General features: G+C 44.8%; 1 protein-coding gene across 1 annotated transcript in view; it reads right to left on the bottom strand.

The window, feature by feature from the left end:
* Nucleotides 1–25,949, bottom strand: part of LOC106745055 (26S proteasome non-ATPase regulatory subunit 1) — a 53,759-nt gene that overhangs the window by 13,623 nt on the left and 14,187 nt on the right. The window contains exons 9-10 of the mRNA XM_014620309.1: nt 25,427–25,642; nt 24,617–24,681 (exon numbers count right to left, since the gene is read on the bottom strand). Coding sequence (XP_014475795.1) covers nt 24,617–24,681; nt 25,427–25,642 — 281 coding nt within the window. The remainder of the gene's footprint in view (nt 1–24,616; nt 24,682–25,426; nt 25,643–25,949) is intronic.

The following is a 25,949-nucleotide window of genomic DNA, read 5'->3' as shown; positions in this document are numbered from 1 at the left end:
GGAAAGATATCTGGACAAATTTGTTCCAGTCGTTCCCGGTTTCCTTGGAATTCTCCGTGCGTACTCACACACGGCAAGTACCGGCACACCGACACACGGAAGTAATACATCTTCCCCGGATGAGAAGTAACTAAACTAAACAAGTAAAATAAATCACATCGGCGCAAATTTGTTCGCAGAAGCGCGGAGAGCACGGAGAGCAGCGTGTCCTGCTCGAGAACGAGCCTGTCGGCGCAAGAGGACCTCACGAGTCCTTGGAAGCACCGAAGACGAGCGTCGACCTACAACGAGACCCACGTGGAGAGAACGATCCAGACGTTGGGCTCGCCGAAGACCCCCAGGAAACGGTCCTTCAGCTTCCACGAGCAGTCGGCCTGTCGCGAGGACGACTCGCGCAAGAAGTGCCAAGAGGGCAAGCCGGGAGGACCGATAACGCTACCGCCACCCTGCACGTGTCCTTACTTCGGGGAATCCTCAAAGAAGCCGCCGCCGCCCTCCAGCGAGGTTGTGATCGTCTCCAGCGATACCATGAAGCCGATCGGCAACAAGAGCCTGGAGATGGGTCTCCTGAGCGACTCTGTGAAGCCCATCGTCAGCAGGAACCTGGATATGGGTCTTTTGAGCGACACCGCGAGGCTGCCCGTCGGCAACAAGAGTCCGGATACGGGCCCGCCGGCCGACACTTTGAGACCCGTCGCCGCCGCCAAGAATCCGGAAGCAGGCGCTCAAAATGACATCGTGAGACCCCTCGTCGGCAGACACCTGGAAGTGGGTCTGCTCGGCAGAAACAACAGCGCCCGCTCGGCTGACGGTCCTAAGAGTGGCTATGACCAGTTAGCGGTAACGAACAGCGTGGTCACGTGGCGCGGCGGTAGACGAGGTTCCAGCCTAGGTACGTCGTGATGAACAGTTCTCCTTTCGGTGACGTAACGCAAGCCTTCGATTAGCTTCGATAATTGCCTCCGAGAACTCTTTCTCTCTCTCTCTCTCTCTCTCTCTCTTCCTCCTTTTACTCTCTCTTGGTTATCGCGTGCTGCTAACGTCCCGGTAAAAATTGCGGAAACGAGAGAAACAGAGAGAAAGACAGAGACGGAAAGAGTGGGAGGGAAGGAGGCAAGGTTGTTCTGCCGATGGGTGGTTAGGTCGGTTTGGGGTGGAGGAGGAGGCGGATGAAACGGGGTTGCTCGGCCCCGGCGTTTCGCTTCGATCACCCTCTTTTTGCGGTCGGGAAAGCGGAGAGATTCGAAGACGTGATTCATGGTCGCGGGCGCATCCGATCATTAGCTCGCGCTCTCTCTCTCTCTCTCGCTCGCTCGCCAGAATCGCGGGTTTCTCGCATGACTGATCCCGAGAGATCCTCCCCTTCGCGTCGGTGAGTCCGTGGGATTTGAAAATTGTTAGGAAAAATCCCGAAGCTCTCCGAGCAGTTCGCGGACGCGAATAATTCTCCTATAATCATCATAGCGTTTCCCGCTTCACGTCGGGCTCTCAGTACCTCAGATTTGCAGGCTTCTAGTTTTCTGTATCCGATACCCACGCGACGATCTCTCCGGAGACTCGCATTCTCAGATCTCGAGGTTTACGGAGGAGTAATGTCGAAAAGAAGATTCTCTTAAGCGACCAGTAAGAACGATAGACTAATAAGAGCCGTCACTGACGGATGCTGGGCGCGAAATTGTAATGTTTAGCGGGAAGATAAAAGATTTTCACGAGGTAATGAAAGTTAAAGAATGAGAGATCAATTGTCGACATAAGGCTATTAGAAGTCGAGTACGGATATTTTAGTGCCATTAAATATTAATAATATAATAACATTATTAATACACAGAAAAAAGATTAGCTGCTGCGGCTATCTTTTTTTTTTGCGTTTATGAAGATGGGAGGGTGAAAGTGTTGTGTGCGAAACGCAGCGGGATTTTCTCGAGCCTTCAATTCCCTTCACAATTCGGAATTTCGGCTCGCAGGCAGCACCAGGACCTTGCTGTCGACCGGCACGAGGGCGATGCCGTTGCGACGCGCGGCGACGGTGCGGGCGCACAACGGCGCAACGGGTGCGAGCCTGAAGCAGGGCAACCCGTCGTCGCCGAGTCTGCTGAGAGGCCCGGGCTCGGGCGTCCGCAGCCATCACTCGCGCACCAGCAGCGTGATCTCGCGCAACAGCTCCCGCCACGGCAGGATCATCCGGCTGGAGCAAAAGGCGACGAAGGTGCTGGGCGTGGTGTTCTTCACCTTCGTGATCCTCTGGTCGCCGTTCTTCGTGTTGAACCTAGTGCCGGCTGTCTGCCCGGACTGCGAGCGGCGGATCGACCGCAGGTTCTACTACCTAGTCACCTGGCTCGGCTACGCCAGCTCCATGGTCAACCCCATCTTCTACACTATCTTTAACAAGGTCTTCCGCGAGGCCTTCAAGAAGGTGCTGCTCTGCAGATATCGCAATCAAGCGTGGCGCCCGGCCAGGTAGGCCCTGGGCCCCGGGAGGCCGGGGATCGCCATCAGTAGGGTATGAACGTGACCGGAAGTAGAAGTGTGCACGTGGCTGCGTGTATGTGTACGTTGTGTGCGCGTATGTGTGTTAACAAGGGCAACGGAGGACCACAAAAGAGACACGAGGACCTGGGGCGAGAAAGTAGGAACTCGAACGAATGGTGCTATTCTACTCGCGCGATTGGCTCGCTCTTATCGACGAGCGTAACAAGGGACTTCGGAGGAGGTATCGGCTACCTGGTGGGTAAAGCTTCAGCCATGACCCTACGGATTTTCTCCAAGTTTTTGACGAGTTCGGAAAAATCCTCTGTCGAATCTCCCTACTACACAGGACAAAATTTTCTGCGAATAACGACGGTCCACTGAAATTTCTGTGTTACTTTAACATGGGAATATGTTAAAAAGTACACGAATGTATGTTAAATTAACAAATTCATCTTGTCAACATATTACTCTTTAACGTATTTACCTTGTTAAAGTAATAGAAAAACTTCAGTTATTCACACAAAATTTTTTACTATGTAGACATCTTCCCGTCGACGCGTTTCGTATTCGTATGATATAGCGATAATTTTAATAAACTGGGAATTGTTTGTCGATAATCTTCCTACGTGCAACTCTACACATATCGACACTACGTGTAATTACATATCGACGTTTAATGATAATTTCAGGATGTGTAATAACATATACACACACACACACAGTGACTCTCCTATTTTGATAACTTTATATTCGGAAGTAAAATTCGCGCGCGTCCTGCACAGGGGTTGTTTAATTGCGACATTCAGGTTGTTTTCGATAATGATTCGAGCTGCCGGAAGACCTGCTTGAATCCGTACGCTGTTCTCACGCGCGAAAAATTTCGCGTCTAGCGCAATCATTTCTTTAGCGGCCAGCCAAATTCGATCTCCCGCGTTTAATAACAACTTATATAACCTGAGAGATATACTTTATCACGATGAAATTCAGCTTCTTCGTGCGGAATATTATTTTCTTTTTGTAGCAGTCGGAAACGCACAATTTCCTCCGGCCTTCCGAATGTTTCGCACAAGTTAATTAATGTGAACTTTCTGAATAGCCTAATCGCGCGAGGTTTCGAAAACGCGAGCGAACAATCCGAACTAGTAGCCTAAGTAAAAAAGAAAAAAAAAAGACCTGTAACATAGTACCTCTAGCACGCTTCGTGTAACCGCAATCACCCGATAAACTAACACGCCGACTAATTAAATTCCCGATTGAATTTCCCTAATTAAATCCCGCTCGGAGAAATTTGTACATAAGAACGGAGCGACGACGACGACGTGCGTTTAGTTAATTAACGGTTAAGAGCGCGCAAAACGCAAAACGCACGCCCGTATGTGTACATGTGTACTTATGTGTATGTGCGAATGGATACGTACGTTGTGTTTGCATGCGCGTACGTGTGTGTGTGTGTGTGTGTGTGTGTGTGTGTGATCGCGCGACATACAAATAGCGTAAGTAATCAGCAGTTTACAACTCAAAATGATGCTCATCCAAACTCGAAAAGTACGCCCAACCCGAAATGCCGCCGGCGGGATCGTCGGGAGACGAAGGAAGGATTCGAGTTTAACGGGACGAAGCGAAACGATCGAAGGACACGCAACACACGACGTCGATGTATAGGAAAGAGAAAAAAGGAAGCAAAACAAATATCCCGAAGACGGAAACCCCTTATCCTCTCATTGTTCCTGCGATAACATGGCATGTAAAACTCGCCGCGCAATAATTAAAGAGACACGATAAGTTTCTTCTTATTATCCTCTCTGATTTGGAATTTTCAACGCGTCTCGTGCTCATTCTCTTTACCAATTATTTCTGCCCGTTTTTCCTCAGCGGCAATTCTCGAAGAATGCCGCGAATTTCACGGTTTCGTCAATTCTCTCGACCGAAGGGATTTGCGGAGAGTGTCTGTACTCCGGCACGCGGAAGCGTGTGGAGTGGCTTGTGGATTACGCGAAACACGGATCTCATAACAGGGATGCGAAGATACGACGAGACGCGAAGATGAACGAAGCGACTGTGAATTCTGAACGTTAATTATGCCACGGTGGCGCAACTGATCCCGAATGTAATCGCGAATTCTGGATACCATTGCGCCGCGCACAGCTTCGCAATTCGACATTCTGATTTGACAATCGCAGAAGCGAATGGATAGAGGAGATGCGTTACAATGGCCTGAAATAAATCAAAACGGCTGCTGAATTCGGACATACTAGATATCCCAAAATTTCCGCATTCGGAGTGTACAGGAAGATTTTTGATGCCGAAAGGAGTAACTTTTTTCTGTAGTAAAATTGCGTTCGAACAATAGTATCCGAGAAGCAAGTGATTGGAAAACTGGGGTTTTCCACGAGCTAAGCGTCGGGCGGGCAAATGGGTAGCAAAATTATCTTCTTCGGTCAACTTCAAGTAGACTTTACTTACTTGAACAGAATTTTAATCTAAAACTCAATTTCAAAGATGTGTTATGTTGAAAAATGAAAAGTCGCTACAAATAATGACCGTTCTCGATATTTTTGCTAAGATGTTCTTCCGGTTTGAAGAGCCTCCCCCTGTATATGGATGTGCCTCCGCATGTGGGAATTTTGAGACATCCTATGCATCTCGATAATAATCGGCAATAAATCAAATTAAATAGCTTCCTTCTGAACGATCAGATCATTACTCTCTAAATTTCCTCGAAGAGCAAATTGACAGCCGAATCACTCGAAGTCGAGTAACTAACTCGTATAGAGTGAATTTTTCCATTCAGAATCATCGAGTATGAATATTTTCACTCGAAACTGAAGAGTGAACCCGACATGCTCCACCGTCGCCGGGACAAATTCACTCTAATCGGCCAAAACATTTACTCCTGCGATTCCGAGTGGCAGTATTTTTCACCACCACTTCGAGCAAATTTTCACTCGTTTCGAGAAATTTAGAGAGTAACGAACCAAAGCATTCCATTCCATTCTATTTTCCGAAATAGATAACGCTGTTTCCACTTCTATATGAGATTAAGGACGTCCCGATTTGTGTCGATACTTTGAAATATTGATATAAAAAATTTCATATTCGATATTTTGCATCGATACATTGAGTTTCAATGGCATATCGGTGAAAAATCTACATATCAATTGATTCGATACAAACCAAGGCACATTTTGGCTGTGGTTCTATTACTGGATGGTACTCGTATTATATATTTTAATACTTATTTCAAGACGGTCTGAAATACTGTCTTCAGTAATATGACCTTTTTATTGATTAAAGGTTATTGAAGTGGCACGGACACGAATCAAGCGGCGTACAATCGCGCAAAATAGACGTAGTTTACACGCACATTCTCATGAGACTCGTCGAAAAATGCCGGTGTGGTCGCTCTCGGACTTCTTTCTGATAATATACAGAATTTAAGATTTTATCATTATTAACAAACAAAGTAATATTTAGAAGACATGCCAAAAAGTAAGGATATTTTCTAATATCGATACATTCTCAATCAATACATCGGCATATCAGTATTATGATTCGTATCGATGCGAAATTTCGATGCTTCGTACCCTTCCGCGCATCCTTACGCGAAATACATCATACAAAGTTGGTACGTTTTCGAAATAACGCGATCACTTCGTGTCAAAGAAGACGAAGCAAAAGGCCGACATATTTCAGGCAAAATAGCCGACGAGCAATTTTTTACACCTATCTCGACACCGGGGCTTTCGTAACGCGCGCGTCACCTTCGTCCGCCCGTCCCTTCGATTATATCGAGGCCACGCAATCGCGGAGATTCCGATCGTGCGATAACGGGAACGTCGATCGAAGATGTGCCGGGACACGAATTGTACGACGGCAATACAATCGCACGCGCACGCGATCATATCGCGCGGCTCTGAAATTGTAGATCGCGTACATGCGATCTCCACGGGGACATCTGCGACGCGATTGCGGATACGCCGGACGTGTTTGCCGAATCGCATCGGCACGACCTGTCGTTCGTTTGTTCGGAAATAAAGAGGCCGATCCAGCGCAAGCGTGCAAAACGTGCGTCGCCGGGCCTCGCCGCGCGGATTTCGTTGTATCGACGCGGCCGAGCAGTACACCGTAAGTACGGACGAATAACGGACACCAACACGACGTACACGTAGCCCCCATCGACTCACCCCGGCCACCCAATCAGAAAATCAATTGTGGACGTCAACGCCACGTTAATCGTCCGACCGACATACACCGTCGTTCTGCTAATTATTTAGTTTTCCATCATTCGCGGCTTGTACCGACGCGACCCCGGGAACCCATTTAAACGTTGCCCACCAAACAGAAGGCTACATTTCATCCCTCCTCTCCGCTTGCCGCCGGGGAAAGAATGAGCCGGCGGGCAGTACGACGCCGCAATTTACATTGTCGATTAATTTTCGATCAATAACCCGGTGATTTTCTTTCAGCTATTTCCGTATGAATAATTTATCGACATGCGGGGAAACCGAGCGCTCTCTCTCTCTCTCTCTCTCTCTGCACTGAGAAAAGTGCTACCGTTCAATATTTATTTGCGATCCGAGTGAAATGGTTACTCCAATATTATTTGACAAATATTTTTTAGAAATAGAAAGACAATTGACTGCGTACAATATGATATTTCCTTCGTACACGGGGGAAAAGGTTTCTTTGGATTTAATAACGTATTTGTTTGAATGAAACTTACTAAAGTAAACCATGTTGTTTGATAGAAAAGGCATTATTATTTAGGGAAAATAATATTTGTTTTCAATAGAAAAAAAATTCACTTCATTACATATTAAGTATTATTCCACCGAAGCAAAGAAGTTTTTAATACTTTTCTAATGTTGCTTCTTTCAAATAATTTACTTATGACAACCATTATAATGTTTGAATGAAATTACAAAAAAAAAAGATATATATTATTTAACGTGCTGAAAGATACTTAACTCTCGTTTCGAGCACTGCATATGTAACGCTAATAAAAAACAGCTCGACGGGGAAACTCGTCGGGAGAGAAATGTTCGTGATATGAGGGATAATGAGATGCAATTTCTCGAATCTGGGAGCACTCGCGATTAGTGTCTCGCGACTATTATTAATATCCATTAAACTCATCGCGCGCGCGCGCGCGTAGCACGTGCGTTATCTCTCTTGGCGACGTGTGAACTTTGCCAAAATCGATCGAGATTAAGCAACCCCGCGAACTCGCGACATCTGGATACGCTCGAGTTGGCAAACTCGCGGAAACCCTCCCTATCTGACGCTGCAGCCGGAACGACATTAACTATGCTCGCTCATTAACGCAGCGCGCAGGCTACGTTCCTCGATTGGGTCCTCGGGATCTGGAGAATGGACGCATTCGGTCCTTCCTCCTCGGTCGCGTGCCGGCGAACTTGAAGAACTTAATTATCAAGATCGTTAACAGCGGAAAAACAGGCGGGACCGACGTTGAAATGAAAACGTAACGCGCGTGTTTGCAAACGCGAATGCGCACACACGGCATATTATACATTTAATATTCAAGTTAAACGGGTATAAAATATATATAAATGTAGTATTTTGCATGTTGATCAGTCCGTATCGCGAAATGTATACACAATACGAAATTAAAGTGAAACAAATTACAAGTGAATATTAAATGATAACTGCGGACGCGCGCATCGCCAATACACGCGCGTCGGTCGCGAAGGAAAATCGATATTCCGAAGCGGGATTTCGCGTTCATTCAATGTACACGCTTGAGAGTGTACTCTGTACACCCCCGGCGATGTTGGGGCGTCTTCCGAGATCGTTCATACATTCGTCCAGCTCTCGCTCCGCGCTAATTTCTTCGACAAGCGCCGGCTTGAAGCGGTAATGCGAGGTCTCCCGCGGAATTGGCGTAATTGGCAATCTGCACAATTAGTCCGCGTCTCCCGTCGAAGGGAAAGACTAATCGTCGCAAGCCCCGTGGGGTTGAATTCTCCATTAACCCTTAAACGGAACGCTCTCACTTACCACCGCGGCAGAAGAATCAATAATTAAACCGCGACAGATCGATCGGAATCGCGCGAATTGGCACGCGAGTGTGACGTCGACGTTGAAACGTCAGAGGCAGGAAATATATTAAATAAATGATCAAGGTTCTCTCGAGGTGTAGGGGGCAGCGGAGCAAGTTGACTTAAAGGGGTGAGTTCGCTAATTGATTATTTCGCTTGTTTTCCAACAGGTCATAAAATCGAGCGAATGGGGATTTCATTTCAATCTTCGACATGCTTGAAATCTCTGCTTGCTCGATTCTAAGATCTGTTAGAAAATAGCAGAAATAATTGATTAGCCAACTGAACAATTTAACCAACTCGCCCCGGCCTCCCTGACAATCAACTGGAGGCGAAAAAAGCCAATAAGAGCTGACATAAGACGTAAGTTACGAAACTCACTCAATCTATAATGTTCGATTCATATTATCGGTTGAATCACGCTCCGGTCAAATATCATTTCCATTAAATTCAACGCTTCTTCAAGTTTGCATTCACACTGTCGATCAAAGTCAATTCGAGTGACAGGCAATTCTTCCGAAGAAATCCAGACCGCGGCGAGTTTGCCGTGATCGTCGAGTGAGAATGCGAAACGGTCAAAAGACAACCAGCGGATGGTCAATAGGAGTTCGATCACGAAAGGAAACTAGTCCTTCTCATATCAGATAGGCGAGAAACTTATTGAGGATACGTTTATGCAAATGAAGAATCTCATACAATTTCTCTTATTGAAAATATTGTGATACTTTATACAAATTAAAAAGAAAATCTATAGTCAAATAATTCCGCGTCGTTTTTATTGAAGAAAGAGAGTATTTCCATTGCGGAGAGTCGGAATGACGACCAGAACGTTAAGGTAGTTCTTGGAGGGTCCGTTTGACACCTCGTTTCTTATATCACTGGTAGATTGAGTGAGTTTTGCATTTTACACCTTGCATCGCTCGTCATTGGCTATTTTCGTTTCCAAGTGATAGATGATATATTCACGCGCTCGCTCGCGATCTTTCTCTTGTTCTAAATTAAGCGAAGAGTTTCGAGACTGGATCAACGAAACCGGATATCCAACTGGCCAGGAGAGAAAGAGAGAGAGAGAGAGAGAGAGAGAGAGAGAGAGAGAGAGAGAGAGGATTTAATGACGTCGCACGAAAACGAGACTCCCTCGCCTTATTTCGCGAGAATAGCCGGCCCGAAACCGTGTCGTCGAGTGTTTCGCAAATAGCGAGAAGACAAATCGAACGAGGCGGCCGTCAAGTGAGAGGCACAAAGAAGCAACGGAAGCGTGCCCGTCCGAACTTGTTCGTGCTGACGTTAATTAACTCCACCGAACAGACGCGAGCCCGATTAACGGAGCCTCGATGAGATCTACTCGAAGGATAGCCGGAGCGCAGTCGATCGGGGAATCCGAAGAAATTTCGAGATTAACGCGGGGGATATCCTCCACGTTGTACACGAAACGTTCTCGCCAAAAATACGGCTCTCTTCGCGATTCCCGTCGACGACACGTATCCCCGTTGATTGCAATTTATCGTTAATGAGGCACGCCACGCGAATTGCATAATAATAATACCGCCTCTACAATATTGAATACGCCGATATGCGCGCGTACGAATGCGAGGAAGAGTTTATTCGACCATGGAGCGGTTTCTTCAGCACGCCAAAACGCCCGTCGATCCCGTGCCGAAATTTCGATGCTACTCTGACGTTATTAAGGACAGTCTGTTCTACTTAGACGGTCCATAAACTGATAAAAATGTACTTTGACGATAATCATACTTTTTAACTTCTCTCTCGAACCTTTAATTCTACAGAATGAATTTTAACGCTACCTTCAACAATCTATTTCGACGTTAAAACAGAAAACGGAAATTTAAAACATTATCGGGGTAATTTAGAACATTATCAAAGTAGGAGTTATATCATACTATTAAACATTAATTGAATTATTTGCAATTGAGAGGATTATTAAGCAATCATTTCAAATTGAATCCATTTTGCCATTTTAGCTCCTACTATGACAGAGAATTAAAGTATTTAACACAACATAGAATCAAAACTCCGATTCGCGAGCCGACCGCGATTATTTCCGCGCGGACAATTGCGTGCCTGCGATCCGGAAAAATTGGACGACTAACAACGGGGCGCGAAAAAAAGGGTATGTATTTCCTGATCGCCGTTGTAGCTCAGTCTCCCGACATTTCCATCGCTTTATCCTCTCCCGTTGCTCATTTCGCTCGTGGCTATTTACAGGTATGCATCGGGGTTATCAACCACAATAAAAAGTGTTGCAATTACAACGTTATATAATTTTAAGAGATGTCAGGTAATTATAATTCTCTACGTTTACGCGCGTCAAAATTGAACGGTCCACGTTAACGAGGGTCGGCCTAAAAAATCGTTATTAAAGCTTTAAAGCTTGACATGTTGAAACAATTCACGACAGGCTTCAAACGTGACAATTTCTGTATTACTGTATTTTCAACATCACACATCCGTAATGCCCGTCGGGACAGACAGAGAGATGTAGGTAGATCCGGAGAGTGTGTGTGTGTGTGAAAGAGAGAGAGAGAGAGAGAGAGAGAGAGGGGAGAGACACAAGTGTGACGTCCTGCGTTTTGCGGTTACACGCATCTCGGTGCATCCCGATGCACCTGGCCTGCGAAATACATTTCGCAGACCGCGACGCGATGGATGTATGGTATATATGGTACTCGCGATACAGCCCTTAGCAGCACATAGGACCGCGTATATAGAGCTCACTACATAGAGAAATTAATAGGCGAGAGCTCGACATTTCGATATACTAAATTAGCCGGCTCTTTAACGGCTATTAAAAGTTTTATCTCCGAAATTAGGGTGACCTCGCGGGGAAAAAAATGTAAAATTAAGCTGTCATTAAATTTGTCGACCTTTTAACGCGCGGCCGTTAAAAGTCTTAGGCTAAAATTAGAACTCTCCTCTCGAAACTGAGCGAACATTCAATTAGTTGTCCTGTCCGCAATAAAAAATTTCCATGTTAAAAACAGAACTGTATTTAACGTGACATTGTTTTACTGTGCCGATGCATGAATTATTGAAAGTCTCAGCTCTGAAGTGACGACCTTTCCCGCAAACATCTGGGATTGATTTCGCATTAAATCGGCCGGCCCTTTGATTAATATCGAGCAAACAATAAGTTTGTTTATTCTTTAATATGCAAAGTATGACGATAATAATGACACAACCGCGCCGATGGTTACAAAAACGAATCGGAATTAACAGAATAATTTATCTCGAACGAAAAAATCGTTTTAGAAAAGAAATTTTGAAATTTTGCCGAAAGATCATTTGATATCGACGAATTTCTTCGCATTTCGGCGAATCCCATCGTTTATTTATCGTCGAATTCGTTTCAACGACGATTCTCAAAAAGAAAGGTCACGCGTGACGTAGAAAATAGAAGAGAATCTCAAATAAGTAACTTTCCATCGCAACCAACAACGAAGCGAAATGGCAAATCCATCTTGACCATCTGATGCGACGCTATTAAAATCCTCAGAACACGTAAATTAGATGCTTCTCTTGAAAATCGAAAAGTGCATTCCGAATAACGGAACGGCGACGAGTGTACACGGGGACTGACGCCAACGGCGATTCCCTTTGCAAGGAGGAAACCGTAATAATTTATCAGACTAACATCGCGGACAGTGACATAACTGTTTCCGGACTCGTTAATCTATCGCAGGAAAATGAGGCGGCGAACTTGGGAAGATCAGGAGGCGTGGGGACGGACGAGCAGCGGGCGGCAGCGGGAAATGTTTTTCCAACGCTCGCACGATAAACTCATTTTAATTAACGAGCGGATCCGCGTTAAAATACGACGTATTAAAGCGCATTATTTATGGAAGACGTGGTGCAGCGGAAGAGTAAATGTAACAATGTCCCGGACGCTGGGAAAAGTTACTAAATCCTACTTTCCAGATTTCTCAGACGTCACCCCGAATGTGGTGAAGTCCCAACTTTAGCGGATATTAAATCCCCGAACGAGGCCTGTCCTTTGAAGAAACGAATTAATTAAAAATGTATAATAAGACATTACCGTTCTGAAAATCAACGCGAGTTCTCTCCGGCAAGCACGTCTCTCTAATTCGCGGAGAACAATTCAACGCAGAAGTTACATCACACGTACACGTATAATAATTCATATTTTTTAAAGTGCAGATGAAAGAAGCGTTCGCGTAAACGCGCGAATATTTATTGCGTGCGTTTTTAATTAAATCATCGGGGATGATTAATTTGCTTTAATAGACGGTAGTGCAAAATGTTATAACATTAATGGCGAAACGTTAACGAAGAACGCTGCTCATTAGCGCAGTCTCCCCGGCGCATCTTTCCCGGTAATTTCTTTTCAATTCCATCGGCTGGCCTACTTTTTCAAAATATCCTGTAATTATGGCCGTAGATTTCCAGCGAACATCACCGCCGCGTCGACAGCCATTAACTTTTCGCAAGACGCTGCACGATTTTCTCGTGTAATTCTCATCAGCCACGGCGCAAAGCACCTCGCATGCACATTCCATAAAAAGGATATTACTGCTGCACTCGCAGCGCGACGAGTACGTGAATAGACAACGCGAGACTGCAGAAAATCGCGTCGTTTGAACGGCATTAGAGGCGGAGCATCGGTCATTCTTAACGTAGAACAATAATTTACTCGGTTTTGTTATTAATCCGATATTAATTCCGCGACGTTTTGTTCACGTCGTGAATGCTTTCTGCCCGTTGTGATTTCGAAATTAAAACTCCCCTAAACGAATAAAAATGTTTGGAAATTGCAAGTTCCAATACCTCGGCTGAGGTTAAGGTAGAAAAAAAAAAAAGAGAGAATAGTTGCGGCCGGGGATTTGATACGCGGGATGGAGAAACAATTATTAATCCGCGATTAAACGAGATTAACGTACCGTTAACCGGCCGATTGTTCGCCGCGAATTAATTCACGGTGAATTACACACCGCGGCCACGAGAAGAAGCGAATTAATTCCGGGGGCGAATATTAAAATCGGACCCGAGTAGTCTTCGGTATAACTCGGACGCGAGGATTATCGGAGGAGGTTGCATCCTCCGCGAATCCGCTAATCCTCTCCGAGGGATTTAAATGTCACGCGAGGATATTAATTCGCGGCCACGCGCGCGCACAGCAACGCTCTCTTTTATTTCTTCACTTTCCTAGCTGGTAATTCCTGTCCCCGCTGAAAATGCTAACCGTCCAGAAGTAATCGCCACTAATAAACTTAATTCGTAAGAATAATCGCGGCTCTTTCCCTCCTTCTCAGTCCCGCTCGCTCTCTGGATTACACGGCCCCTTCAATCCTCTCGAAAGAGCGCCGAATCTTCTTGGTAATCTTATTAATCTTCTTTTTATCCTTTCTCAGACATTTTCATATTTCGTCCTTGCGTCTCCCGACCGGGAACGAGAGCGTTTTCGAAAGTTCACGTTCGAGAATCCGCTCACGCATTCCTAAATCAGCCCTACCGTGCCCAGAAATCCCCAGTTTCGCCGAAATTAATTTACATATGACGCGACCCGACGCCACGATTACGACGCTGATTAAAGTCGAGATTAATGGATCACAGGTAGCGTACTTTCCTTCAGTTTCGCCACTGCTTTATTACCCTAATTCCTGGTGAATCCTGCCCACTCGACCCCACGTCCTCGTGTAATCCCGAACGAGAAAACGGCGGTGAAAATCTCGCATGGAAAACCTCACAGTTTTATAGTGCCGCGGATTCGCTCATTACTTACTCTTCTTCATCTACTCCTCCTTTACCATATATTCGACGAATTATGTAATAGCAAACATATGTTATAATTAATTTTTAATGATTAACTTCACCGATTTTAATCCCGACCTTTATTTTATCCTTCGCATTTTGCGTAGTAATTTTCCCGAGAACAATTATTCAACATATTATATAATAGCAAAATAAGCATGTTATTATGATTAATTTTTAATTATTAACTATTGATTTTAATTTCAACTTTTAATTTGATTTCACCCTTCGTATTTTGCGTAATTTTCCCGAGAAAAATTATTTTCCATATTAGCATGCCATATTAGTATGCCAATCCGCTTCCCTTCATTACTGAGAGATGTTTCGGCGTGACACGGTGTGCATGTAACGATATTTTTATTGACGACTGATTCTCGATTCATTTGTTTGAGCGTTGGAATTTAATCGCCCGCCGAGTACCACGAAGTCGAAGGAAAATATTTTCCAGGCTTTCCTAGCTTTATTAGACGACCGGAGTCGGTTCGTGAGCTGGAACTCAATGCAACCGATAATTTCTCCAAGTAATAAAAGACACGAATTGTCTTGATATTAAATTTCTTCACCACGGATTTCAAATATCAATCCCCCGCAAGTTCCGTTCGATAAATCGAACAAAATACCAGATGGAATACTCATATTTCTACTTCGGTTTCTATATTTGAAATATATGAACTGAAATATATATTCGAATGCCCCCCCCCTCCCTCACTCTCTGTCTCTCTGCAGATTAAAACTATCTATACTTGTCAACCACACCTCGAATTAAGGCCGGTCTCTTTTCAATCCCACCTATTTCGTCTACCTTCTTTATCAGAGATGGATAAGGTAAAAAGTCGTAGCGGACGCGCTTGAATAACCGAAATAACTCAAATAACCTAAATAACATTGTTTCATCAGAGTTCTCCCAATCCTCCAAATTGACTTCCTCGGAGACGTTCAGGAAAACAATCGAGCGGTAAAATTGTTCCTCCGCTCTTTTGCACGAGAAATCGCCCCGACCGCGGTTTCGGTCGTCGTTATTGCGACGCCCTGAGCGGAATACCCAAGCCTGAAAGAAGCGGAACACAGTCGACGTGCAGGTGAGCGAGGTCGCAGGACGATATGAGCAACAGCAGCAGCAGCAGCAACGACACTTACCCGGCGATCAATAATATGTACGCATTCGGACGGATAAATAGCGATCAGTTGCAGGCAGCCGGCCATCGCCATAACCGCGTTAACGATTACATCGCGGCGAATTCCGGGGATCGCGCGTTAATTGGCCACGATTGCACGTTCAATTGCTCGCTTTGTCCAAACCGGTACCGGGAAGAGGGGGGGAGGGATGGGATGGAGGTTCTGCTGCTCACCGATGCGCATCGCTTGCCGCACTACCCGCCACACTTGAGATAACGCGCGAAATATGTCTCTTAATAATTGGTAATTACAAGTACCGGCGCTATTAACTCGACGAGCGTGTAATCGTATCGCGCGTGTCGTAATACGATGCACACTTTGTAATTCGACGCATTTGTTATCGAGCACACGCAGGTACTCGACACTTGTGCTTTCAGTCGCGGCGCCTCATAACGCGATACGGTTTATCCGCATTGGGGCAAGAGCGCTATTAAAACGCAGGTTCGATCGAGTGACAAATAACTAATAATAATCTTACTAGTGCTAATTTGTAATTAATTTATTAAAATGGCAAAATAACGAAATAATTACTTAATTAATAATTGGGAAGAATGGACCTTCCGTCGCGAATGAAATGTCGATCGGGAGATTATGAGGTAAATTAATTAACCAAATCTCGCGAATGTAAATCTGAGATCAATAATCTAAGATAACGTCATTAAAAGCTGAGATGTCGAGACGAAATATTCGACGGATGAATTGCGAAGTGAATTTTTATTTTTACCGTCGGAGAGAATTCCATAAATTCAGGGCATATATCTTCTATCTTAGAGGATTGTCGAAAGCTTCCTGGAGAATCACCCGATAATTGCGGCGCCGGCGGCAGTATTAATTCAACAATCGCAATTATCGCGCTGCAAAATGACGGGTACGGATTAAAATACGCGCAAGCGGAACGGCGGCAAAGCCCGCCTAGAAAATTATTCGGTAACTCGTAATTCTAACGCCGTTAGTCATAATTACTCGATAAACCAAAGGCACAAGCAAACGCGACGCGTAATAATCGTTGCGTGTGTTTCGAACGCGTCGGCGCAACGTTTCGCGATCGTTCCGATTGCGCCATTTATCTCCGTCATTGCGCGACCGAAGGAAAAAGAAAATAAATCTCACCGATATCTCGTATCTTTTTGCCTTTTTAAGACTCGGCGAAAAAAAGAAATGCCAATCGTCGCGATAAAGCCCGCGGATTAATCGGCTATTATTCAACGGCGGCGATTGTCGTGCGAGCGAGAGAGTGAGAGAGAGAAAGAGAGATTATCATAATCTAGCGATTGCAAAGTACACAAAGCGGGCGAGCTTGTCCTCTCCGATATTATAACCGGTGGATATTACCCGCTGTGACCGCGAATCACCCGAGCATCCTTCGCAAGCGTGAAACGCGACATAAATTCGGGTTTAATCCTGAAACGCGTCCTCCTTTGTCTCGTTCCTCTAAATAAAAACGTCGAATTCGTAAAAAAAAAGTATCCGCTGAAAATGATTCTTCATTTTCATCGTATCCCCCTTCCCCTCCCCACGATCGATCGATCAATTAAATTGTTACTCGCGCCCTTTTCGCGCATCACTTCGGCGAAATAATTTGCGCCGGCGAAACTTTTTGTACGCTGAATTGTTGTGGATATCGGAGGAAAAAAGGCAAAGAGAAAAGATTCGATATGCGCGCCCGTGTGTGTGTGTAATTTCCATTTCTCCAGATTTCCCATCGTCCTCCTCCTAACGAGGGGAAACGAAAGCGAAATAAATTGAAGTTACTCGTGAAAAAAAAAACAAAGAAAGCAGATAGGGAATCAGGGCAGGTGGTCAGGTTTGATATCAAAAGAGGATGCGTCCAAGGGTCAACGGAGCACACAGCGACCGAATCGACGGAAGTGGAGCAACGTTCAAAGGGTCGTCGGGGATTAACATGACAGAAAAAGGGGGCGGAAAAACACGCGGCCTGAAATTCGAACGATGGGAACCGCTAACCCGTGCATTGTGTGGACATTAATTGAAAGGGACGGCAAGGATTAAACGGGGGATCTCGCGAAGAAATGAGAAACGGAATCAGGGACGGGGACTCCGGGTTTTCCGAGGGCCGCCAAAACGACGAGACAACGAGTCCTCGCGTCGCGGAAAAACACTGAGGGGCTTAATGCAATTTCCATCCCGATTCGTTCGGAGGATCTCGAGGGGGGCGGCGAGGAACGCGCTTGGAAAAACATTCGGAAGTTAACTGGACCGTGCGACCGACCCTGAGGAGGGTGCGCAACGGGACAGTCAAAGGACTGCACAACGTGACATAAAGGTGAGCTTTCAACTGGCCGATCTGGGAAGATGAAAATTATCGATTTGCGCTGTCTCATGCGTTATTCATCGTTACACGGAAACGTTACGGCTAATACCAAATAATGCGACGTGTTGCGGATAAAAATCGCCGTTTATTATCTGAAATGAAAGTCCAAGTTGCGCTCGTTGTGTCTGTTCGAACGATTTCATCGTTCGTCGTTTTAATGAATTCGTTAAGAAAGACAACTCCATTTTGATCTAATGAAATATTATTAGTATCGTCAATATTAATATTATTCGTGGGAAGATAAAATTGCCTAAATAGTATAATGAATTCTCCAAGCGTTCCTGAAGGTGATGATTATTGCACCATTTTACCAGCGACATTAAGAGCGCCATATTTTCTATCCCCTTTACCATCTCTATCTCGTATCCCTATAAATTTCTGATGCTTGACCGATGTCTGGTCCTAAAGGCCACTGGAATTCTCCGATCTCATGTTTTCACGATCGGACAATGATCCAGGACGGAGGAAACCTTTGTCTTTATCGTGCGGCAATGATTTATTCCGTGGAGAGGCCACGATCCGGCCTGGCATTCCAATTAAGAGGCTTTCGCTCTTTCATCGATTATCACAGAGCCAATCGAGTCCGAACAGATAAGAGATAAGGGTGGGCCATTCGCCAGTGACTGTCGAAATCTCGGTCATCACCGTTCGAAATCGAGAAAATCTTCGTAATCATCCGTTATTAAATGAAAAAGATTCGAGTCACGAGATTGCGAAAAATTTGGAAACATTCGGTGAAAATACGATTTCACCCGCCGATCCGAAAAAAATGAATCTCCTCACTTTTCCCGTCCGACAAAGTAACCCTGCACTTTCTCTTTCGCCGATGATGAAAGAAGACGCATTCCCCCGTTGATCAATAAAATTCTCCTCCAGTTCTTGCGACCGAGGCGAAATGAGACTCGATCCTCTTCCCTTTCTTTTTTCATTTTCCGGCATTTCGAAGCTACAGCGCACGAGTGCGTTTTTACGGTGAACGCAATTTTACGCCGGTGAGGCGTCGAAGATCGCCGTGCTATCACATCCGGGCGTGCTCCGTGTGAAAAATCCAACCCGGGCCGAGGGAGAGGAAAGAGGAAGCGAGCTGTGAGACCCGTTCGGAGACAGCTCGGGACAGCCGAGCCGAATGGAAACGCAATCCTGCACGCCTCTCCCACGGAATAGCTATCGGGAATACTTATCGCGGGCGAAACGGGAAAATGCGGAGAGCAAGAGAGAGAAAGAGAGAGAGAGGGGGGGATCAGGGGAGAGAGAAAGAGAAAGAGAGAGAGTGAGAGAGAGAAGAGGACAAAACAAAGGCGAGGGCGAGCGCGGGCGAGAGGGAGAAAATAATGCATGCCCCCGTTCGTTGTTCTCTCTATCGGGCGCACGCGCGCCCGCGACCGGGGAGATTCCTCTTTCCCTGGCAATTGTGTTCTACGTCCCGTCGAGAGGGGCAACTCCTTCGGCTTTCATCGCCTACCATACCACCACCACATAACGCCACTAACGGCAACTATCATCTCACGTGGAACATCGGGGGTTGAATATCTAGATCAGGGATCGTTTCATAAAACTGAGCAAGCCTCGTAATGCAAAGAGACTACGAGAGGCCTGCGAGAGATCGGAGAGAGCGAGAGGGAGAGAGAGAGGGACTGAACGAGAATGATTCCTTGCCAATTTAATGAAACAATAGCACGAGCGGAAAAGGAACGACGGTGGCTAGATTTCTCCGCTCCGGTCGCGGAGGGAGTGGAAACTCGTGGTGAAATTTTAACTCGTCTCGAAACTTACGCGGTGAGCTTACAATTTCGGCTGGGAAGGCGTAACAAAAATTACGGGAAACTTACAGGGAGCAGAAGCAGGACCTGGCGCGTTGAGTAATAAATTATCTTCGTTTCTGTACGAATATATTCCCCGAGGGAGTGAAACTGACCCGCGGAAATTGGGCAGTTTTTCGTGCCTTCCCTTTTGTTATTCGTATCACGAAAAAAAAAGAATTACCTGTCCATATAATACAACTGAAATTTAGTTACCTAGACTTAGTTTTTAGCTGTGAGAGCTGAAAACTAGATATAGGGACAAAAAGAATTAGCTGAATTAACTAAATTTTAGTAGAATTATATGGACAGCTAATTTTTATCCATGGGTAGAAATGTGTGGTACTAGTGATATAATATTGATATAAATATTTTTCTTTCAATACTACTTTTGCATCGTGAGTATTTTGATATCGATACTTTCTTTCGATATTCGTATCCATGTCAGTAATCGAACCGTGGGCCACGGAGCACTATGGGATATTTTTGAGATTGCTTATTTGAAAGGGCTTCATAATTATTGCTAATTTACAAAATAAAACGCACGATTCTTTCAATTGTTTTCTAGAAGTCAGCACTGCTCCGTCTTGTCGTATCACAAGTCCTGAAGGTTTGTTTCGATATTTTTCTGATATCTTCTTTTATTTTGTATTCAGTTGATCTTTAAAATATCATCTATTTTTGTTTCATGAAAATTTTGTTTCATGAAAATTAGTGTAACATGCAACTCACATTTTATATATTTTACCTATCTTTTCTCATGATCTCTGTTACGCTAATCTTACGGTTATTTATTGATTGTTGAAGTAAAAAGAGAGCTTTTTACAAGTGTGCGTAGTCGATCATGAGTGTTATTTTGTACGTATATTGTTTTATTTCCACGTATATTGCAATAATTTTTAGCATGCGATTTCTCGCTTTTGACATCATCAAAGACGGTCATAACAAAGACACCGGAGCCTTGACAATTCTTTTTAAGATTTTTAGATCACAAATCGCAGAAAGTCTAATGCAGAAGGTAGAAGTGTCTTTACACGTAGACGTACGAAACTCTTAAATGTAGCTCGTAAGACAAACACTGATTCTTATATTTCCTCTAATTTTAAGTTTTATAAGTTGTGACACGAGTATTGGTATCAATATTTTTATCCTGATACTGGTATCATTAATGATTAAGATAACCGTTTCAATATCGTAGAATCGATATTTTCATAGCACCATATCCCTACCTGTGGGAATTAGTTTTTAGCTGTGGGAGCTATTTCTCTTTTCCGTGTACAAACGAAAAAGGACAAGTTTTTGCGATAGAAAATTATTCCCTACGATCGAACGGTTCTACGTGTGTTTATTTACGCGTTTCTTCGTTTATTACAATTTGTTTTGCCGTTTTCTCATTTAGATTTCAAATTCATTACGTTGACCTACAAATTATAATAACTTCTTTAGCGACGAATAATTTTCTCTTAAATTGTCTTTCCCCTTCGTTCTTGCCACTATATACGCGTGTAATTATTTCGGGACATCGCTTCACCGTATTAATTTCCTAATTATTTCTTCGAGACACTACACGCGTCTATCGGTGAGAAAACGAGCAGAACGGCGAGGTACGAATAGTTACAGTCTCGGACTCGAATTTGAGTCCACTTACAAGGCCGGCGTTCTGAAATTGCAATTTGAATACAGAGAAAGAAAGCGTGGTGCGGCGTATAACTTATTCAATGGGTCGGCCTCTATTCATTGCGGTCGCGAGAAAGGATAATGGCAAGGATCCCGAGAGGAGAAAAAAATGAGAAACACGAGGGGTAAGAGGAAGCAGCTGTGTGCGTGCGTGCGTGTGTGATGAGAGAGAAAGAGTGAGAAATAAAAACGCATCGTCATCAATGCGAAATTAACACGGAGAGAACTGCACGCGAACAAAGCAATATCCGAACGAGCGCGGCCTGTACAACACGCGGCGTCCCAGATACGCCCAGATATTCCCCGCNCCCCCGCCCCTCTCTCTCTCCCCCTTTCTCTCTCTATTTTCCTCCCGTGCCGACGAAAAATGCGAGGCGTATTGTTATGTGTGTCTCTCGGCTCACAAACGCGCAACCGAAAATCGGGGAATTTTAAACTTGCAAATCTCGACGAAACGAAACCGCACGTTCTTCGTTCTCAAAGAAGCGACTAGGATTGAAAATGTCGAAAAATGAATAAGAAGGAGAGCACGAAATTCTCGTCTCCTTTCAATCCTCATATAAATGCATATTCACACCTCCTCTCGCGACAGACGTTGAGGGTTGTTCCTCCGTGCCTCGGAAAGTACCGAGATCCCGGGGATTTGAAAAATGACGGAGATTCGTCTGAAAGACAAATATAGTTGCTATGACTGAACAAAGAGAGAAATACGCGCCGACGGAATCAGATTTCGCCTTCTTCAGAAGTAACAGCCGGAAAAGTTCGAGAGTTGCCGTTCAGAAAATCAGAGGGAGAACTTCATTTCCTATTTACTTTAAACGCCCACACAACTTCTCGACCGCTTTCCCGAACGAGCTCGAACTTGGATATATACAGCTTACGATAGCTTACGTTGAAATAAAAAAAACTAGCTAGACGAAGAACCGGAGTCATTTGGCTAAGGAGGAAAAAGAGGAAGAAAGAAAATAAACCCGGAGATTTCAATCGGACTCACTCGCTTAATCTCCGCGCGGGTGCCCTCGCGCGCGAGTGTTTGCTCGCAAAGGAAGGAAACGGAACGAGAGGCGAGACGGAGTGCTAATAAAAAGTTGTGTTGAAAATTCGTCTCGGTTTTACCCGGTAGTTGGAGAATAAACGAGTTCAAGGTGGTTGCGGCGGCGGCAAACGGCCAAGTGAAACGCAAATTCGTTGCTCGTGCCGCGCGCTATATTCTTTCTGCGTTGTCCGACACGAACGGGCTCGTAAATCAAGTGTCGATTCGCCCGCAACTGTTTAAACTCGTTTATTTATCAACGTCAGCTCACTTTATTCCACGACAAATGATGACTTCAGCGGACGCGCGTGTCGCGATATTCTCCCGTTTATTGCCTCGATAATAATGATTCAATCAGGTCTGACGGTAACGACAGGGGATCGACTATTGATGAGTCCTGCAAACTCAAATACCAGAACTATCGAGCAGGACAGGTGCGCAACCCGATCTAGAATATCTTCGAAATTCGCAAGGAGGAAAGTATTCGTTTCGAAAAAGCAAGTGTCTATTTAATTACGCAGATCAGCAAACAAAATTGTATCTTGAATCTAAACCGTCAATTTTAGTTAATTTTGTAGCCTTGATCACAAATATGACAATTAAAATCAAAATTTAAACTCTAATTTCCATGAAATAGTAAATAATAATAAAAAAAGAATTTGAAATTTGAGGCTTTCGTGGTGTAGGGAAAAGAGAAATATCTTCAAAATCATCTCTCTCAAAGCTAATTTTTTACCTTGAAATAGTGTGCACGACAGTAATATACAAGTTTATGAATGAGACATGTGCTTTAATTTCCTGTAGGAAGATGGAGATTATTTCGATTTTTTGTCGTAACATTCGTTATTTCGAGACTGTTAAAAGATAATGTAAAATTTAAAAGGAATTCTAATTTTTTCTGATACTAGGAAAAATATATAAATAAAATATAAATAAAAGATTATTGTAAAAATATATTCTATTGTTTTATTTTCATACTCTATATTATTAATTTACAAAAATTAAATTACTCAGCTTATATTTTTTGAACTGTAACTAAATTATTGTTTTGCTATTCTTTTGTTTCAAACGAACTTTAGCGAGAGAAACTGAACGACGAAATCATATTCCTCGGATTTTCAGCGAGCCCGATTACCCCCGATGGAACGTCAAGTCGCACGATATTCATTTCAAGCTGATTTCCCGTCGGCATCTCTATCTTTCTGAAATAGCATATCTTTGCGACGCAATTTCACACACCTATGTTGTAAAATTAGCGATATCTTTATAACTGGGCATTAAAACCGCGATATGAAGATATATACGCGAGATGAAAAATCGCGTGGACGCGTCGGAAAACGTGACGAGGGCGAAGAATCGGCCACGGGATTACACGTAGGAACTGCGCAGAAGTTGAAAGGGACGGATAATTGAAACGCAGTTTTATTAACGTCACTTATGAACGGACCTGCGTCAGCAGAAGTTGCGTGTGGGCAACTACGCTGGTTCCCGCGAGGAAGTCAGTCGCCCGTCCGTTTGCCGCTATTCCGATCGGCTTATCGTTCAGAACACGGCCAAAATATTGGAGATCGATCGACAGATAAGATCGACCGCGAGACAATCTATCGGCATAATTTGCACTCTCACGTGACGTCAAGCCACGTCGGAATTTTCACGATGCGACGCGGCGCGTTCCTCCGCAACGCGTGCGTAAACAAAAGGCTGATCGTTATTCATTAACGGCCGGCAACGCACCGATGAAATATTACCTCGATCGACCAATTTGCACGGCGTTCAATCGACGTTACTTTAAGCTTCCGTGCCGTCGGACGCCGTTTAAAATAAACGCTTGATTTCGCCCCCGTGATAATAACCGCTCGGAAATTGGCTTCAGCGCCCGATGATCGTTTTACTTTGTCCCGTCCTAATTAATTTAATTAACGAATGCATCTCGCAACTTTGTCGCCCTTAGACGTTTATATTTCCCCATGCCTCTGCGCAAACGCGGAGAAATAGGTGCGATCTCTCGGCGGAGGGCAGGTCGGGAGATTTTTAACGTTTCCGCGTTCTTCTCTGAATTTGAAAGTACGACGGTAAGACCGGAGCTGTGACCCTGAGATGATTTCTCGAATGAATAAGTTAGCGCGCGTACACGTGCGGCGCGATAAGTACGGTTCGAGTTGGAATCTCAGAGAAGACTGGAAGCTCTCGAAGAGCCGCGGGCTTTACAAGCGCGCGGAATTCCCGCGTTCTTCGTGCTTTGCATGCACCCTACGGAATTAGGTAACTTGTGAAAAGTACTCACCGGAATAGCAGGAACCCTAGACCGGTGACCGCGGCTCGCCGAACGTCGTCGTTAACATCAGAGACCTGTTACGAGGAAAAAGGAAAGAGGAGAAATGACGTGCGATTAAATGCTAAAGCGTCGGGAACGTTGCGAAATGCTAAAAATGCGTTGTAACAAATGCTAGTGTGTATTAGCGCCATTACGTAACGGCGGGCTACTAAATGATTCCATGGATAATCATTAGAATTCGCTACTTGATAATCGAGATATTAAGAACAGCTATAACTTAATAATGGAGATACTAAGAGGGACCATAACTTAACAGTAGAGATATCAAGTCATACCTACAAGAGCTTTAATACCACCTTCTTCTCTACGAACCCCCCAAATTGAATCCAATAAAATCAAATTTCATCGAAATACATCGGATCGAATTTTTGGACCGGCCCAGTAACACTCGATATTCTGTTTCCGAATTTTGAAGGGGCTTTCGACATTTTCAGAACCATCCTCGCGTGATACCAAAGCTTGCAAACGTTCGCCAGATTTTCGCCGTATTTCTTATATTAATAATAACAAAGCATGCCATCCGCCATTTTCTGCCATCTTCCAGGCAATTATCCGAGATCCACGACCGTAAAATGACTCGTCTTTTGAGCCGACGGGATTATCCGGCGATCGGAGGAACTTTTGCAAGAGTGCTCTCCCGATAAAATGATGAAATTATCGCAACATTAGCGCTGGAAATAACGAGCAGCGGGATACGACAAGAGAGAGAGAACACGGTCCACCGCGTTCCATCGTTTACGTCTCGGGATCGACACTCACGGCAACATGCAGGAGCTTGCGGATGGCCTGATTGTTCCCGGTGCCGCAGTAAGCCATCGCCAAAGTGTACATGCCGCTCCTACGCAGAATAGGATCCTTGTCCGCGCACAACGATGTCACCAAGGGATCCGCTTCCTCGAGGCGACCGTACATCGTGAAGGCGATGCCGACGGCCAGGCCTCGCAGAATCTTCTCGTGCTGCGTCTCTTGGGCATACTGGAAAGGCAAAGCATCGTAGAGATCGATAATCGAGCCCCTAACTGTCGCCGCTGTAAAGCCGGCGGTTCCTTCTTTACGGCGAGCATGGCGAGCGGATAACGACAATGTAACGGTGATATTTCGCTCCCCTTCCAGTCCGATAACATCAGTATGGTAATACGAGAATACGAAACGCGCGTTTGTACAATGTGTCGCTCTCTAACACGTTGACTGCCGCGCTGACGCCGGGGAACTTTGTTCCCGACGTTAAGACCAGCATGTTATTCCGGTGTGCTGATTAATTTGTATGCAGAGAATAAGATTT

Source organism: Dinoponera quadriceps, unplaced genomic scaffold (genome assembly GCF_001313825.1).
Source record: "Dinoponera quadriceps isolate SergipeBrazil2010 unplaced genomic scaffold, ASM131382v1 scaffold717, whole genome shotgun sequence".
Taxonomy (NCBI): Eukaryota; Metazoa; Arthropoda; class Insecta; order Hymenoptera; family Formicidae; genus Dinoponera; species Dinoponera quadriceps.
Note: the sequence above shows the minus strand (reverse complement) of the source record. Positions and strands in the feature narration are given on the sequence as shown.